Source organism: Mustela putorius, unplaced genomic scaffold (assembly GCF_011764305.1).
Source record: "Mustela putorius furo isolate JIRA1106 unplaced genomic scaffold, ASM1176430v1.1 tig00000135_pilon_pilon_pilon, whole genome shotgun sequence".
Classification (NCBI taxonomy): Eukaryota; Metazoa; Chordata; class Mammalia; order Carnivora; family Mustelidae; genus Mustela; species Mustela putorius.
In genome coordinates, this window is record NW_025421292.1 from 4254058 (window position 1) to 4272973 (window position 18916).

At 37.5% G+C, this 18916-nt stretch overlaps 1 protein-coding gene across 4 annotated transcripts in view; it reads left to right on the forward strand.

Moving 5' to 3' along the window:
• Positions 1-18916, forward strand: part of MAPK14 (mitogen-activated protein kinase 14) — a 78095-nt gene that overhangs the window by 9330 nt on the left and 49849 nt on the right. For all 4 annotated transcript variants that reach the window (XM_045074775.1, XM_013044815.2, XM_004770713.3 and 1 more), the window contains one exon: positions 16917-17046. In XM_045074775.1, the coding sequence (XP_044930710.1) occupies positions 17032-17046 (15 nt within the window). In that variant the 5' untranslated portion in view covers positions 16917-17031. The remainder of the gene's footprint in view (positions 1-16916; positions 17047-18916) is intronic.

Here is an 18916-nt window from a genome sequence, read left to right on the forward strand (position 1 = left end):
ACCTCCAGCTGTGACAACCAAAAATGTCTCTAGACATTGCCATATGTCCCCTGGGGACAAAATCACCCTTGTCGAGAACTACTTTTATAACTCTATGTATTTGGGTCGATTGGCTCTGAGGAAAACCTTGATAGGATAACTTGAACCTTCCACTAGCAGAAAGATAGAAAAAACAATACTTTCTGTGCATATTCTTTTTCTTCTTCTTTTTTTTTTTTTTAAAGGTTTTTATTAAACCCTAAAAAGAGAGAGACAGACAGACAGACAGATACAGCATGAGCGGGAGGGGTAGAGAGAAAGAGGGAGTGTCTCAAGCAGACTCCATGCTGACACAGAGCCTAATTCAGGGCTTGATCCCCGGACCCTGAGATCATTACCTGAGCCAAAACGAAGAGTCAGATGCTTAACCAACTGTGCCACCCAGGCACAGTTCATCATATGGTACAGTCTCAGCAGGGGCTTTGTTCATGCATTGTGTGTCCAAATTTGTATTTCTAAACCTTACCTTAGGAATATCTAACCCTTTGGTTTTAAGGTCTATTGAGATGTAATGTTTCATGCTTTTCCTTGGTTATTTTTCTTAACATTGTTTGAGGATGATCTCAGATGTAGCACTAATTACCCTGGGAATAGATTGATGTTATAAACTTGTATGATTCAGGTTTAGAGTTGTGAAGGTGTGATATTTGAAGAAAGCTTTCATTAACACTGATGAATGACAGTGGTCATGAAAATTACAATGAGGGAACAAGCCAATTACCTGAAGATTTCTGTAACTTTCTGTAACTCTGTTAAGGCAACATGATTTTGAAAATTTGAAATGGTGTGTGTATATGTATTTGCCTGTGTTTTAGATTTAACGTAGTGAAGAAAATCAGTTGGTCATCCATCAGTGTTAAATGCCTATCACTGTTAAAAGAAATAGACAAAAGGGGCACCTGGGTGGCTCAGTTAGTTAAGCAACCGGCTCTCAATCTCAGCTCAGATCTTGATCTCAGGGTCATGAGTTCAAGCCCTGCCATGGAGCCTATTAAAACAAATAAACAAAAAAATTGACATAAAATTGAAGTGAACTCTCTATATAAAAAGGTATTGATGTGTGTAGAGTTGTGGGACATTGTGGGCTATAGTAGTTAGAATGGTTTCATGGAAGAGAAAGGATTTGAAGGTTATTTTGAAAGGTGGATAATATTTGGAGAAGAGGAAAGGGAACATATTTTAGGGAGCAGGAGAAAACACAACTAAGAGAATTAGTTATGAGATCAACTGGCCTGAATATCTCAGGTAGCTTGAACCCAGTTGTGGTTCTTACTCGGTTGTTCTTCAGAATCAGTGTGAAGTTTTTAAATACAGATGCTTGGATCCTACACCCAGAAATGAAGAAGTACCCATGGACTAGGGCTAAGGCACTGCGTTTTCCTAGGCCATGGAAAGCTGTTAAAATTTCTTGAGTTTTTAAAGTATTGAGGAAAAGTTTTTAAAACTGATCTGACTGGAGTGTATAGAATGGATTAGAGGAAGCAAATGTATTGCTTTTAAAAGTCTTCAGTCATTTGTTTATGTGAGTGTCTGTTTATTCTGAGTCTCCAGTGAGACGTCACTGTTCCTTGAGGTCAAGAACTATCTGCTTTGGTGTATACTTATTAATCTTGAATTATGTTCCAGGCCCTGGGCTAGAGGATATGCAGATCACCTATAGCTTCTGCTTTTCCTCAGAGTTTGGATTTGGAAACAAATAATAAAGGGATTTTAAAAAAAAATTCACTATTTATAAAGTATTGGCTCCATTATGTTGCTGATTGTAGTCTTAGATCCTGCCTAATAATTGCTGAATAATTTTATTGTACATTTTAACTTGTAGAAACTACATGTTCATTATCCATAGCATGAAAACAAATGATCAAGGATTTGGTCCCTCAATTATATTTTACTTTTCCTATTTTACTGTCATTTCAGAGGTTTACTCAACTTCAAATTTGAGAGTAATAGATCTAAATATATATATTGAGAATCTGCTGTGTGGTAAACCCCATGCTGGAAGCTGTCATAAAACTATTTTATAATAGCATGTTATTTCAATCTAGAACACTTAAAACTACCTGCCTTTTATAGTTCATAAAGTACTGTCACATAATTATCTTATTTAAGCCTCAAAACAGCATTGTGAGATAAGCAGAGCTGGTGACACACCCATTTTATTTATTTGGAAACAGGCTTATAGAAACTTTGCCCCAGAACACTGCTCCGAAGTGCCAGAACCAAAACTAGAACTCAAACTAGAACTAGTTTATTTTTCTCTGTATCAGACTGCATATGTTTATGCTTAATAGAATTTTTTGAGATTAGGTCATCAAAATACTGCAGAGACCATTCACTAGGAAGCAAAAGTAGCTTTGTTAAATGGAATTCCAGTGATTTTTCCAGAGCAGTAAAAAGATTCTTAAATAGCGTTCCCAAAAGTAAGTGAAATATCTTGAAAATTTTAGTATTTTGTTTAAAACAACAACAACAACAACAACAAAAGCATGTTGCAAAGTTTTAAAAATATGACCATAAATTATTAGATACATCTCCTTTAAAGAGGTGGAGCTAATAATCCTCACCTTCAGTGAAGGTGGTACTTGCTTCTCTAATATATGGAATGTGGTCGTAAACATGGAATGTGATTCTGAGGGTAGGTCATAAAAGATATATGGCCCCTATCTTGCTCTTTCTCTGAATGTTTCTCTGAAATCATTTGCTCTAGAGCAGTTTTTCAACCTCAGCACTATTGACATTTTGGACCAGATAATTATTTTTTGTGAAGGATTTTTAGCAGTAACCTTGGCCTTTACCCACTAGATGCCAGTGCCCACTCCACACACTCCACACACTCCAGGTGTAGCAGCCAAAAATGACTCGGACATTGTCAGGTACCCCTTAGGGGGAAACTGCCCTCTGTTGAGAACCACTGCCTTAGGGACAGCTCTGTTGAGAAGACTCAGAAGCAGCCTTACAGAGAAGCACATTATGAAGAACTGGGGCCTGCCAAAGCTGTGTGAGGCAGCCATCCTAGAAGCGGATCTTCCAGCCTCAGTTGGGCTTTCAAATGACTGTAGTGAAGGCCAGTATCTGGACTGCATCCTCCTGAGAGACTCTGAGCCAGAACCACTCAACTCTCCGGCTCCCCAATTCCTGACTCACAGAAACTGTGAGATAATAAATCTTGTTGAAGGCACCAAACTTGGGGGTAATTTATTATTTAGCAATACACTAAGTGTTACTGTAAAATATATGTGTATGTCATATAAGACGGAGAGTCACAGACTATGCAAACCAAAGATTGTGAAGACATAGTAATACCTGTTATATGCATCTGTAGTCAAGTTTATAGGCTAAGTTGTAGGGGGCTTTTTTTCTGGATATGAAGCCTAGGAACACAATTATTGTAAAAGCCTTTTAATTGGAGCAGCAAGCAAAGTTGACTGATGGTAATCATAAATAGTTAAAAGGTAATATAGGATTTGTTTATTTCGTATTTGCTTGAAAGGAGTTAAAAACTAGTTAATGATAATTTCAAAAACATTTGTTACTGAAATTTTCTTTTCTTCTTTTTTTTTTTTTTTAAGATTTTTAATTTATTTATTTGACAGAGAGGAAATCACAAGTAGGCAGAAGCAGGCAGAGAGGCAGGCAGACAGAGAGGGAGAAGCAGGCTCCCTGCTGAGCAGAGAGCCTGATGTGGGGCTTGATCCCAGGACCCTGGCATCATGACCTGGGCTGAAGGCAGAGGCTTAACCCACTGAACCACCCAGGCGCCCCAGTTACTGAAATTTTCAAACACAAAAGTAGTGAAGGTAAATCCATGGTGACAATATTTTAATGAGGCTTGGGAAAGTAATTTCACATGTAATAAAATAATCCATATGTAATATTTTTGTAATCAATATGAGGTAACTATTGCTCTTGATACAGATGTATTGACTGCATTTGCAATCAAAGAAATATTGTTAACCGACACCACTGTGGCTTTTAAAGCTTGAGTGAAGAAATAAGTTACGAAATCATTCTATTTTCAAATGGGCTTAGAGCAAATGAAGATTAATTGCATTTCACATTTTAATCACAAATTGGTTTGAATTTTTAGATTGCATGTCTAAGTGAATTTCTACATTGGTTGCATTTTAGTTTTCATCAGGCTAGTAAAAATTAAAGCAAATGTGAAAAACATTTTTGCTCAAGTAGTTTAGAAGTTTTGCAGCAGGAATTAGACTGATCAAGAATGGCAGGTCCAGTATATGTGTTTCTATGCTCTTGAATTCCAGCCACATAGCTAGTGTCTCAAATAAATTCTGTCACAAATACACTTTACCTGTCTGAGTGAGATTTTCATGAAAATACTCAATTTGCATAAAAGTTCTTGAACTATCAAGTTGTGTAAGGCAAAGTGTATGGTCAATTAAATAACTCTTTTCCATTCAATGTATTAATCTATTGTTAGAGTGTTTAATATGTCATTTGTGTTTTGAGCCTCTTTGAGAGTAATATTTAAAACCTGAAAAGTTGGGGATTGGTTACATTGTACACACTTGTAACAGTTGTATTAATGATATTTGATGTTTGTCCCATAAGTATGAAAGTGTTATTATAAGAAACTAAATTCCACTTAAAAATACTATAATAGTTGCAAATAGTCAAATCATTTTGTGATCCTTTAAAAAAAGTGTTGTATAAATATTAAAACAAGGTATTTGAGAGTTAGTGAAAATATTAAAAGAAAGCTAACAATGTTTCAAATGTGATGAGTTTTTAGAATCCGTTTTAAGTCCCTTGCTGCTCTGAAGGATATTTTTTGAGGTTCCTAAATCAAAACTTGAGTTCTAGTTTTTGCATAAATTTGCCTTATTTTCATGACATTATTTCCAAAATGGAGGGATAGACTGTAAAAATAAAGAAAACTATGGTGATACTTGCACATTTGCCTGAATTTAGGAGGAAGAAAAAAAGTTTCCATAGTAGAGGGAGATGTGTGCCGAAAAATCTTTCTAGTATGATACTTATTGAAATTTGTACCAGATGTTATAGGTAAAGAGGAAGTTCCAAGTTAGTAATGTAAATTACTTATTTAGAAGACTATTTTGCAGGCTGTTAGCAGTTAGCCTGATTCTATTGGAAAAAAGCCTCAAATTGTATAATGTGGAGAAGAGATGTCATGTTTTTGCATTATTTCCTTCACCTTAGATACTTTAATTTGATGCATTTAATTTGACGCATTAATGGGAGTTTGTTAGTTCAGTGTAACTACAAATTTTAATATATTTAATTTTTCCCATAATTTCCAAAATTTTAATATATTTAAAATTTCCCCATAATTTCCAAAAATAAACAAAATTGTGGTTTGTCATTTTAAACATTATTGAGGGTTCATTTTTTTTTTTGCTTATTAACATGCGGGGATTAGAGAAGTCATCTATGACCACTGAAAGAAATTGTAAAACCGCTTCTGATCCTCACAAATTACCTAGAGACTTGTCAGGTGATGGCTCATTTTTCATTCTGTTGGGGAAAACCAAAATTGTTTTTTGAGGAAAAACCTGGCACGGTCATTTGTCCTCCCATGCTCTGTTAATGTGAGCATTTGTCCTGGGTAGGCAGCATTTCGCTTTTCTTAAGAGGTTGTCTCTCTTACTCTATCTAGCAACTCACCTGTTGGAGCATATTGATCTGCCTCTGCCTTGCTGCATAGAAAATCTGCAAGCCAGGTGCCAGTCATGGAGGAGAAACACAGAGGCTCTGAGTCTCTACCTATCAAAAGCTCAGTTGATGGAAATCATCTTTAGAGGATTATCTGAGGAGCATGGAGCTTACCTTTTTCTCTCAACACACTTAAGATTTCCTCTTAGGTTAAGTCTGCTGGAGAACAGCAGCATGCATGCTATTATGTACTCTTCCCTACCTTTGCTAATAATGAACGGTATTTTGGCTTTATGAAACAGTTTCCACTGATAAAGATACTCTAAGAAAAGAACCATCTGAAACCCACTATTATATTGGTCTAAGAATGTTGATTAGGACATTTTTACCACATTATACAGTGTCTCCTTCATAAACATACACAGGAGGAACTCTTCTCTGGTTTTATTACAGGAATAATTATGCCTCTCTTCAGTTCTCCTGAGTACCTAGTTTGTTTTTATTATATGGTCCCTGTGACTCATGTCTTAACTGGTTGTGTTTTCTTGCGTGATGGCTTTAGTGGGCTCAGAGCCCACTTAAAAAACCCACTCTAAAGGGTCTTTAGAAAAGACCTCATAGTAATCATTAGTCTGTTAACCTCATCTATACAGAATTTCTTATTTTCCCATAATCACTGTTATTTCAAGTTATGTATGTATAGTTCCATACTGCCTTAAATCTATTGTGGAATTAAGTGGGATAAATAAATTTGGAAGTTAAACAGAATATATTAGGATATGTTAAGAATCTAATAAGCCAGGAACACCTGGGTGGCTCAGTTGGATAAGGGTCTGCCTTCAGCACAGGTCATGATCCCAGGGTCCTGGGATCTAGCTCTGCTTTGGGCTCCCTGCTCAATGGACAGCCTGCTTTTCCCACCCCTCTGCCTCTCCTGCTTATGCTCTCTCTCCCTCTGCTAAATAAATAAATAAAAAATATATATATATTTTTAAATTAATAAATAAAATATTTTTAAAAAAGAATCTAATCCAGTTTTTCGTGGAGAGAGAGGAGGCAAATTTGAATGGGTAACAAAACATTCAGTTTTATTGAATATTGTGTCCTAGGCACTGGATTCACAGCAGTAGATGAGTGAGTATGACATCCTACATTTATAATCACTGCTTTTAATGAATTTTATATTTTTTCCTTTAATTTTTTCTTTACCATATCAGCGATTTTATAAAATGTGAGTTAACTTTATAATGTGGGAGACTTCATGTGAATTTGTAATTGGAGGAAAACCTTATTAAACGATGTGTCCTTAATTTTAGTTGGGAAACCTGATCATTGTAAAGATAATCCCATTTTATGATGTTGTTCATGAAAAACAAGATTTTATTTGTAGCTATAATTTTAAAAAATGTGATTAAGAGGCCCAACTGGTAATACTAGTAAGTGAATCATTATAATAAAGGCAAAGCGAATTGCCCTTATCCTGGGCAACTTGGCATTCTGGAAAAAGAGTGCACATTGATATTAGAGCAATCTGGGTTTGAATCCCACTGTCTAGGAGTTATATGCCCTTGGATGAGTTGTTCATGTCTTTGACCATTAGTTTCTTATTTTGGAAAGCCAATTGGTTTTATCAGGTAATTTAAAAAATTATCAGCAATTTTTGCTTTTGGTAATCTGTTTGATTTGGGGTGAAATTTCTCCTCTTTTTAAATACTGCTTTAATTAGTGATATTAAAGGAGGCTAGGTCAGAGCAGTAAATTCTTAAAGAGGTGAGGTTGAGGATGGATATTATATTCTTTGCCTCAGCAGCTTTGTTATAGGAATCATTGATAGCAGAAAGCATTTCTCTGAACAATTCCTGCTTACTCTCTTTTGTAAGCAAAATATTTTAAAAAGTGAGAATGTATGTCCTTTGAATTAAAAATCATCTGTTTTAAGGAAATCATGCAATTATTGTAGAATCAGTATGAATTAAGATATCCATTGTAATAGTATTTATCATATTTGTATGAGTGAATGGAATGGCTATAATGCCCATCAATAAAGAGAATAGTTGAGTAGATTGTGGTGCATATATTTAATGAAATTACTATAAATGTTAAGTAAAATGGAAAATGCTTATGCCTTTGGGATAGAGCCCAAATTTATGTACCAAGAGTATAGCTATATAAGTATCATTTGAAGGGAATACAATTTTTTTTTAAAAGATTTTATTTATTTGACACAGAGAGAGACAACCAGAGAGGGAACGCAAGCAGGGAGAGTTGGAGAGGGAGAAGCAGGCTTCCTGCAGAGCAGTGAGCCCAACATGGGCTCGATCCCAGGATCCTAGGATCATGTCCAAGCTGAAGGCAGACACCCAATAACTGAGTCACTCAGGCGCCCCTAAAGGAAATATGTTAATAGTGTTTTTATTAAAGTTAGAGAGTACCTATTTTTTCTTTTATGGTAACAACAATACAGATGACTTAGGTTCTAATTTTACTAATACCTAATATTAAAAGATACAAGCTCATTTTTTAAAAAAAAATCAGGAAATATAAAGTAAGCAAAAAAGTTAAAATTCTGAATATATTAGACATTTCTTCTTTGTGTATATTTATATATACATGTATGAGTATACATTTTTCCCCCCACAGATAGGATCATTCTTTACTTCTGAAACTTGTTCTCTTTCCCATTAATAATAGAACATGTACATGTTAGTACTGTATGGAGATTCTTGCTAATGGCTGCAATATGGGAGAAAAATACCATAATCTAGATTCTCCCCTATTGGACATTAAGGTCATTTCTGGTTTCCTTCTTTTGAACAAGCTGCAACAAACACATATATTGTGAATCCAACTTTTATATTTTTATATGTAAACTTTTAAACCCAATTTATATATTTTTGAATCTAAGGTTTAAAAAAGTAGTCAAGTGTTTATAGTTGCACTATTTTATTGGGCATTGTTTGCTTTCATGTTTGTTTTCATCATTCCAGTTAGATGGTAGGTTCTCTGACATCAGGTACAATGTTTAATATTTCTTTTGTATTCACAAAGCTTATCATGAAGGAGATATTTCATCAAATAATCAGGAAGTGATACTTCGTTATCTGTAAAATTCCACATCTTTGCCTCCTCTAGTATTCTAGATTCATAGGGAGTAGTAGAATTTTAGGGATTGAAAAACTTCCCCTAAATTAAGTAATACAAAGAGAGTAAAGGTTATTTCTTTTTTCTTTCTTCTTCTTCTTCTTCTTTTTTTTTTTTTTTGCAAAGGTTATTTCTTATGAAATACTTTTCATTAATACTATCCTGTGCTTTCCCATATGAAATGCAATTAATTATGGCAGGAAAATTTTAGAAAAGCAGGGTTTATACAATTAGAATATGTTTAAAATTGACCAAACTTTTTGCAAAATTGAGCTTGATTATCCATTAAGAGTTCTAGTCAGAGATCCATTGAGGATCCATTCAATAGTATCCATTAAGAGTTGATGCTTGAACATCAAAGGAAACAGTTAACAAAACCAAAAGACAACTGACAGAATGGGAGAAGTTATTTGCAAACAACATATCAGATAAAGGGCTAGTGTCCAAAATCTATAAAGAACTTAGCAAACTCAACACCCAAAGAACAAATAATCCAATCAAGAAATGGGCAGAGGACATGGACAGACATTTTTGCAAAGAAGACATCCAAATGGCCAACAGACACGTGAAAAAATGCTCCATATCACTCAGCATCAGGGAAATACAAATCAAAACCACAATGAGATACCACTTCACACCAGTCAGAATGGCTAAAATTAACAAGTCAGGAAATGAAAGATGCTGGCAATGATGCGGAGAAAGGGGAACCCTCCTACACGGTTGGTGGGAATGCAAGCTAGTGCAACCACTCTGGAAAACAGCATGGAGATTCCTCAAAAAGTTGAAAATAGAGCTACCCTATGAGTCAGCAATTGCAGTACTGGGTATTTACCCTAAAGATACAGTGCTCGCTTTGGCAGCACATATACCCTAAAGATACAAATGTAGTGATCTGAAGGGGCGCGTGCACCCGAATGTTTATAGCAGCAATGTCCACAACAGCCAAACTATGGAAAGAACCTAGATGTCCATCAACAGATGAATGGATAAAGAAGTTGTGGTATATATATACAATGGAATACTATGCAGCCATCAAAAGAGATGAAATCTTGCCATTTGCAACGATGTGGATGGAACTAGAGGGTGTTATGCTTAGTGAAATAAGTCAATCAGAGAAAAACAACTATTATATGATCTCCCTGATATGAGGAAGTGCAGGTGCAATGTGGGGGGGTGGGGGAGTAGGAAAAGAATAAACGAAACAAGATGGGATTGGGAAGGAGACAAACCATAAGAGACTCTTAATCTCACAGAACAAACAGGGTTGCTAGGCGGAGGGGGGTCGGGAGAGGGTGGTGGGGTTATGGACATTGGCGGGGGTTGCTGTGTTGAGTGCTGTGAAGTGTGTAAACCAGGCGATTCACAGAGCTGTACCCCTGGGGCTAAAAATACATTATATGTTTATTAAAAAAAAATTAAAAGAGTTGATGCTTGAAAACACACCACTTGAATCTGAATCTCAGCTCTGCGATGTTCTTTCTATACTGTAGGCACCATTACTCTTTGTGCCTCTGTCTTCTCATCTGTAAAATGGAAATCATAATAATGTCTTTTTATAAAGTTGTGATACAGATGCTCATTTATGTAAAGATCTAAAAACGGTGCCTTATAATAGTAAGCACTCAGTGATTATAGGTTTCTAACATTAACATGAATTCCTTGTTGGATGCTATTGAATTTATTTATTTTATTTTTAAAAGATTTTATTTTTAAATAATCTTTGCACCCAGTCTGGGCTCGAACTTATAACCCCAAGATCAAAAGTTGCATGCTCCACTGACTGATTCAGATAACTGCATCACAGAATGCTCTTAAACCTTTGTAAAGCCTTTTTTGAGAATATATATGTGCCAGGCATCATGATGCTGAGTCCTATGTGATACAGTGGTGAATAAAGCAGAAAACACTAACTGCCCTCAAGGTGCTTATGATGAGTGGGAAGGGCAGGCATTATTAACATCCAGTATTTAAGCTTGACTATGGGCTAGGCCCTTTTGCTAAAACTACTACAAAAGTTACCCCATTTAATCTTAACAACCATTTCTTTATTAATGTATACCTTACCCTCATTTTATATGTGAGGATGAGAGAATTTAATTAAGTTTCTCAAGATTATGCACGACTCAGTGGCAGAACTGAAATTAAACCAGATAGTGTAATACCAAAGCCCCAGCTTTTATTTAACCACTCTGCTGGGTGGTAAATAAAGATATAGTAATACATTGTGACCACTGGGGTAGGGTACTGATTAATCTTAGCCTGCCTTTCTCTAAATAGATACAGGAGTCAGAGATAAAAATATGTACTTTATTACTGTAAAGCCGGAATGGAGAATGGCTTTGACAGGCAGTTCAGATGGGCTGCTTATTTCTTCCCCACTGAATTGAACTTGAACATTCGGTCATGGGCAGTTCAGCTAGAAACCTGATAACAATTGTTGCTCCAGGATGTCCCAAAGAGTTTACCAGTGGAGGAGAGGGAACATGCAGGTAGGCAGGCAAACTGAGGTGAAGAGTTGAGGAGCATGGGTCACATGGCAATGGCCATTTTCTGTCTCATTTGAGCCATTGAGGGCTGTAGAGAAGAGTATATATTTACCTGGTACTTCCAAGAGGGAAGAAGTAATTATTTTATGGGTCTGTAGGAAAAGGAGGGGGAGAGAGGTGAACTCCCCCTCTGTGTAGGATAAGAAAGGAAATGAGGAGTGTGTTGTGACGAATGACTGAGACCTGTTGATAATCTCAAAGGGGGATGGCAATTTAAGCCAGAGCTTGAAGGATAAGTATTCTGCTGTGGGGTGGAGTGAACATGGGAGAGAAGAGCAGCTCAGGAGCCAGAAACAGCCCATTGAAGAATTTAAGAAACTGAAAGGAGCCAGCATGTTCAAAACATAGTGGCTGAGGGGAAGGAAGGAATAGCACAGGAGCAGGATGGAGTGGTCATTGGTGGTCAGATCACCTGAACCTTGTAGGCTTATGATAGGAAATTTGCATTTTATTGTATATGCCAAGGAAATTCCTTGAAGGATTTGAAGAAGTGGGTGTTGTCCTCTAATTTATATTTTTAAAAGATTGAATTGGATGCTTATGGAGAGTGTATAGGAAGGAAACAAAACAGGGAGACTAGTGTAAGAAGGCAGGTGATGAGGATGATTTGGACTAGTATGGTAGCAGTGAAATGAAGAGAAGTTGAATTAGAGCTGTATTTTGGAGGAGGAAATGACAGCACTTGCTGATAGATTTGGATGGGGGCCAGGAGGCTGGAGGAAATCAAGGATAATCAAATGTTTAGCTCGAGCAATTGGATGGAAGGCCATTTATTGAGACATAGGAAACAGGGAGGAGAATAGTTCCAGGTGTTTTGAATTTGTTAAGTTTTAAGGTGCTTATGTGGTTTTCATGCAGAGATGTTAGGTAAGCAGTCAGACTCAAAGGGAGATTTCAGTGAGAGACACAGATTTGCAAGTTTCAATATAAGACGGCATTTAATTTAAAGTCTTGGGTATAGATGAGATCGTCTAGAATGTGGGAGAGAGAATAGGGTCCAGTGTCATGCCCTGAGGAACTAACAGAGAGTTCCAAGTAGAGGGACCACGGCAGTGGAGTCAGAGAGGGAGCTACCATAGAGGTCACAGAAAAACAGTAGAAATTAACAAGTCAGGAAATGACAGGTGTTGGTGAGGATGCAGAGAAAGGGGAACTCTCCTACACGGTTGGTGAGAACGCAAGCTGGTGGAGCCATTCTGGAAAACAGTATGGAAGTTCCTCAAAAAAGTTGAAAATACAGCTACCCTACAGCCCAGCAATCGCACTATTGGGTATTTACCCTAAATATACAAATGTAGTGATCCAAAGGGGCACGTGCACCGGAATGTTTATAGCAGCAATGTCCACAATAGCCAAACTATGGAAAGAGCCTAGATGTCCATCAACAGATGAATGGATAAAGAAGATGTGATACACACACACACACACACACACACACACACACAGGAATACTATGTAACCATCAAAAAACCAAAATCTTGTAATTTGCAATGATGTGGATGGAACTAGAGGGTATTATGCTAAGCAAATTAAGTCAATCAGAGAAAGACAATTATCATATGATCTCTCTGATATGAGGAATTTGAGAAGCAGGGTGGGGGTTTTTAGGGGGAAGGGAGGGCAAAATGAAATGATAGGACTGGGGAAGGAGATAAACCATAAGAGAGTCTTAATCTCGGGAAATAAACTGAGGGCTGCTGGGGTAGGGGGGAGGGATAGGGTGGCTGGGTTATGGACATGGGGGAGGGTATGTGCTATGGTGAGTACTGGTAAGACTGATGAATCATAGACCTGTACCCCTGAAATAAATAAATTATATGTTAATTTAAAAAAAAAAAGAATGTGTTGATATGTACTCCAGAATGGAGAATGTTTCGAGAAAGGGGAAATGGATCAACTGGATCCTGGATCAACTGGTGATCCAGAAACATAGCCATTGAATTTGGCAACAGGTCATTAATGACCTGAAAAGAGTAGATTCAGTGTAATGGATTGAGGAAAGAATGGAAGCTGAGGAAATGAGTCAAACCTTAAGATACATATGAATTACTTGGAGGTCTTGTCAAAATGTAGATTCTACTTTAAGGCCTGAGATTCTGCATTTCTTTTTTTTTTTTCCCCCTTTTATCATATAGTTTATTTTAGTTTTATTTTTTTTATAAACATAATATATTATTAGCCCCAGGGGTACAGGTCTCTGGAGATTCTGCATTTCTAAAGAGCTCCCCCGTAATACTGATGCTGCTGGTCCGTGGAAGAGCAGCAGCATAGATTAGTGGTTCTTAGATGTCATGGTTTGTTAGAGTTATGTGGTGGGCTTGATAAAATACAGATTACTGGACCCACTTCAGTGTCCAATTCAGTGGGTCTGGGAGATGGACCTGAGAATTTGCATTTCTTATAAATCCCAGGTGATACAAATGCTGCTGGTCTAGGAACCGCACTGTTGAGACCCAATGGGGAATTCTAACTCTGAGAGCATTCAAGGAAAATTTTTTGTTTTTTTGAGGATGGGCAATAACTCATATTTATGTGATGAGAATGACCCAGAAGATAGGGAGAAACTCAGAAGGGAGAGAGAGGAAGGGAATGAAGTTGTGAGGTCCTTGAGGGGATCAGGGAGGTGCCTCCAGAGCATGTATTGAGGTTTTGGATTTTCATAAGAAAGGGCATGTGTACTTTGTTATAGCAAGAGAGGAAGAAGAGAAGATAGGTTCAAGTATAGATGGGTTTATACATTTACCTGTAGGCAGATGGAGCTTCCTTTTGCTGGTTTCTGTTTTCTTGATGAAGGCCGGGGCAACTTTTGAAGGAAGATGGTGAATTAGAGGTTTGAGGAGAGAGGCAGTGTCAAATGATGACTTTGAGTAAGAAAGTGCACTTCCTAGAAAAAAGTGGCAGTTTTGAGAGCCTTATTTGATGTTAAGGTCAGAAATTAAGAATGAAACCAGTCTGTGTGATTGTACATTATTATTATTATTATTATTATTTTTTCAACCACAATTGGTTCTTGGATTCAGACAAGGAGAATTAAATAGTTAAGATCACCCAAAGTTAGACTTTATCCAGGTGAGTGTAGAAGACAGAAAGACAGCGCAAAAGGGAGCATGTAGTCTAAGCCAGGCAAGAAGGGAAATGAAGATTGGAGAGGGCTTGAAGGATAGAATCAGCCAACGATGATTAGGTCCACAAATCACTGTAGTCAGGATATAAGTAAACAAGAAGTAAACTAAAAGGCATAGAAGGTTTGTGATGGAAAATGGGTGCTGGCATTCAAAACAGTGTAGGCAGGGCAGCTTTTGGTGGTGATAGACGTCCAGGGCGTGACCATGGAGGAGGCTGGATGAGGTGGAGTTTCCTGGAGAGGCCAGGAAACTGAGAGGCCAGGATGTTGGATGTGTCCTCCACCTGGATGTTGAAGCTGCCAAGAATGATGACAGAAGTTGGGAGTGGAGAGAGACTTTGAGATAGGAACTAACTTTTCAGTGAATAATGGAAAATTCCGGGTCAATGGATTACAGCAACAGAGAGGTAGCAATTGCTGCGAGCGGGGGTGGGGGGGGGTGGGGGGGTGGGGGGGTGGGGGGGCTTTTGTAAAGCAAATGGAGAATCAGAGTCTGGAAGTAGGAATGGTTGGTGAGGAGGACATCTGCCCCACCTGCTAGCCGTGAGGTACATGGGATACGAGAGAGAATCCCCTCCAAGGGCAGGGCTGTAAGAGTAGTGTCTTCAAGGTAGAGCCTAGTTTCAATTAAAGAGATGGAGGGAAAAAAAAATAAAGAGATGGAGGGGAGCTCAAAAAGGGGGTTGAAGATTTATAGGAGTTGGTAACAAATTGGGAGTTGAAGGGCAAGGACTTAGTCTAGGGATTTGGGAGAAGTGGGGGGGAACTTCTGGAACAAGTACAGAGTCACGTGGGAAAAAGTTTGGTCCCAATAGATGATCCGGAGGTCTTGGATTCCTATTAGAGACTGAGAGAAACAGGAGGATGAGGCATGATCAGATTAGCCCAGTCTCTAAAAATAATTAAAATATACATCAAGTTTCTTGCTATAGTTGTCCTACATGACCTAGCCTCTGCCGGTACCTCTGACCTCAATCTTTTCTCCTCTCCCCTTGCTCCACCTACACAGGCCATCTTTATGTCCTCCAGCATGCCATATTTTGTCTACCTCTGTGTCTTCTTTCCTTTTTCTGCACTTGCTCTTCTGAGAGGCAACATGGCAAGTGGTTAGTAGCATGAGCTGTGGGTTCAGATTCCCTCCTGCCACTTTCTAACTTTGTAATCATGGGCAAGTTATTTAGCACCTCTGTGCTTCAGTTTCCTCATTTCTGAGTGGCAGAATGATAATAGCAGTTACTTCATAGCAGTGTTAGGGATTAAAATTTATTTTAATTTTAGTTTTAACAAAAATTAACGTTAAGGGCCTGGAACAGTTACTGGTATGCAATAAAGACTCAATAAATGTTAATAATACTACTTTTTTCTGGGCACCTGGGTGGCTCAGTCATTAAGCATCTGTCTTCGGCTCAGGTCTTGATCCCGGGGTCCTGGGATCAAGCCCTGCATCAGGCTCCCTGCTCAGAAGGAAGCCTGCTTCTCCCTCTCCTACTCCCTTTGCTTGTGTTCCCTCTCTCACTGTGTGTCTCTCTCTGTCAAATAAATAAATAAAATCTTTTAAAAAAATAAGTAAATAAAAAATAATACAACTTTTTTCTTTGTAGCTCTTTTCCCATATGCCTTTACATGGTTGCTACTTTCTCATCATTCAATTATCTCAGCTTGAACCTACTTGCTCAGACATCCTAGTTAAAGTAGCAAAACTCCACTGGCTTTCTGTCATTTGTCCCATTATTCTGTTTTATTTAGTCATATCCTTCATCACTATTTGAAATTACTGGATTATTCTGCTGATCCCCTCTCCCCCATCCCTTGAGGGCAGGGATTTGTTGACTTGTCCTTCTTATATCTCAGCTTCTAAAGAGTGGCAGATACTTTGTAGGTGCTCAAGAAATTTTTCTGCCAACTCATTGTCCTGAAATCATTCCAAGCCCTCCACTCTGATCAGGCAGCATTTGGTGGCAAGGTGCCAGTGAGGCCTAAGGCACAGAGGACAGAATCCAGCTCTTTGTAGATCAGTCTTTTGGCTCCTGTAGATCAAGAGGCTGCTTGTTTTTGTGCTAATTGGGACACAGCTACATCCATTTTCAAATTTATTGTCTGGCTATAACCACAGAGTTGAGTAGTTGTGACAAAGATCCTAAGCCTCACAAAGTCTGAACTATTTTTTTCTCTCGCCCTTCAGGAAAAAATTTTCTGATCCCTGATTTAGATGCATAGAAAAAACAATGAGAAAGAAGCACCAAAAATAAAAGAAGGTTACTTTGAATAGTGGGATTATAGCTCGTTTTAGATTTTATGTTTATACTTTGTATTTTGTTATGGACCCACTTAATTTGGAAATGAAATAGCCTTCCTTATAAGTACTAATTTTGAAGTATTTAGAAGCACATTCAATAATGAAATCTTTATGTGTGTTTTTTTTTTTTTCTTAGTGCTGCTTTTGACACAAAAACCGGGTTACGTGTGGCAGTGAAGAAGCTCTCCAGACCATTTCAGTCCATTATTCATGCCAAAAGGACCTACAGAGAACTGCGGTTACTTAAACATATGAAACATGAAAATGTAAGTTACTCATGCAAGGAGTAAGTGCTGTTCTTGAATGGACTGGAAAAAATTTTGTTTTAATTACTACAGATGGGCATACATGAGAATGCATCAGACTCTGGACGATTCTCCTGGTACCAGAGTGTTTGTGGTCGCTGTGTTAGACCTGGTAGCCCCCCAAAGCCTTGGGAGTCAGTGGGTATATCTTCCTAGAGTTCAAGTGTTACTTGGACAGTTTCAGAGGGAAAGCATTAACTTTTTTTTTTTTTTTAATGAAAAGATATTTAAGAGAAAATATTACAACCAAATTTTGCATTCTTTACCGGGTTTACTTAATAAGGCTGTAGTGTCCGAATATGGGAGGCTGAGGCTATTTTGTATTATGGGTTATTTCATGGGAAGTTTGAGGTGGCATGCCTTACGTTCACTGAATATCTTATCAAAGTGACTATTAATTTACAGATAGTTTAATATTTTAATTTTCCTTTTTAATCTTTTTCAAGACAGCTTTTCCAGATTCAGGTATTTTAATAAATGTGACAAACACACTGTTTAAGTTAAACATAACTTTTTCTTTCCTGTCAATTTGGAAATTTGAGAGCAATGCTGTCCTGCAAAGGAGTGCTTCAAAATCCTAATACAGTAAATAAAAGGTTGCGACTGGACTATTAGCTGAAAATGGAAAATAATTATGGAGGATACTTATTTTCCTAAATTTTAAAATCAAGTTAAAGGGAATGTATGTGATTGCCATATGAAAGGAGCTGTAAAATTTGTAGCATTGTGGAAACAATGGCCATAGAGATTTGACCGTATTGATCGTTACTGTGTAGAAAAAAATTCAAAATGTAGAAATTTATTATTTGGCTGTTCAGACCTTTTTTATTTTAATAATTGAACTTTAAAAATTTTTTTAAAAATTACAGATCTGTGATACTTTATTAATATATACTTGTTTCACAGGATACAAATTTTTTCTAAATTGGGAGCATTGAGACTTAAATTTGGAGTTGGATTACCAATGCTCTTACAGTCACAGCTATAGCTTATTTATTTTCATGGTTTATTTTAATTGCATACTATTGAGAAAATTCTGTTTTCCCCAGGTAGCTTCTATTCCTAGGTATAAATTTTGTGAGCATCCATGTGCAAAGCTGTGTTTTTAAAAAGTTCATGCAGTGCTGCAGCCTTCCTAATCAGTGACATGTTTACAAGAAGTTGAGATATATGGAAAAAGCTACCAGGAGATGCTTTATTCCAAGGTCTGCATATAATCAAGGTAGCCTGGCAGCCTAACTAATTTACATTTAGTTTTTAACACAGTTGAGTGTGTATGCTGTTTTTCATTACACATTAATAAATGTGACAAAGACATTATCATATCTTTTTAAATAAAGAAAACTTTGAAAATAGAACACAAACAAAACATTTATGGAACCCCAAAGCACTTGAGGAGGCCCTGGGATCCCACTGAGGTTGCCAGTGCTCATTTATGAACATCTGGTTTAGATTACCAGCACTACACTTTATTGTTCTGCTTCTCTTCGTAGACCATTTAAGCCAGTGTTGAGGGCAAAGATTATTTTGGGTTATCTGAATCCATGCCTTAGTTTTTCTAGCTTATTTAGTTTATTATGCTAATTGTCTGTAATGAGAGACTTCAAAATGTGTCTTAGACAGTATTAGGCTGGTTACATTTGTAGAAATGAAGAGGCCACAATGATGGGATACGGTTGTTCTAATCTAGGAAGTGCTACAAGAATCCTGATGGGATGCCTGGGGGTGCATAGTCTGTTGAGTGTCTTTCAGTTTCCGCTCAGGTTGTTATCTTGGGGTCATGGGCCCCAGCCCTGTGTTTTGGGGGGGGGGGGTTGGTGCTCAGCAGGGA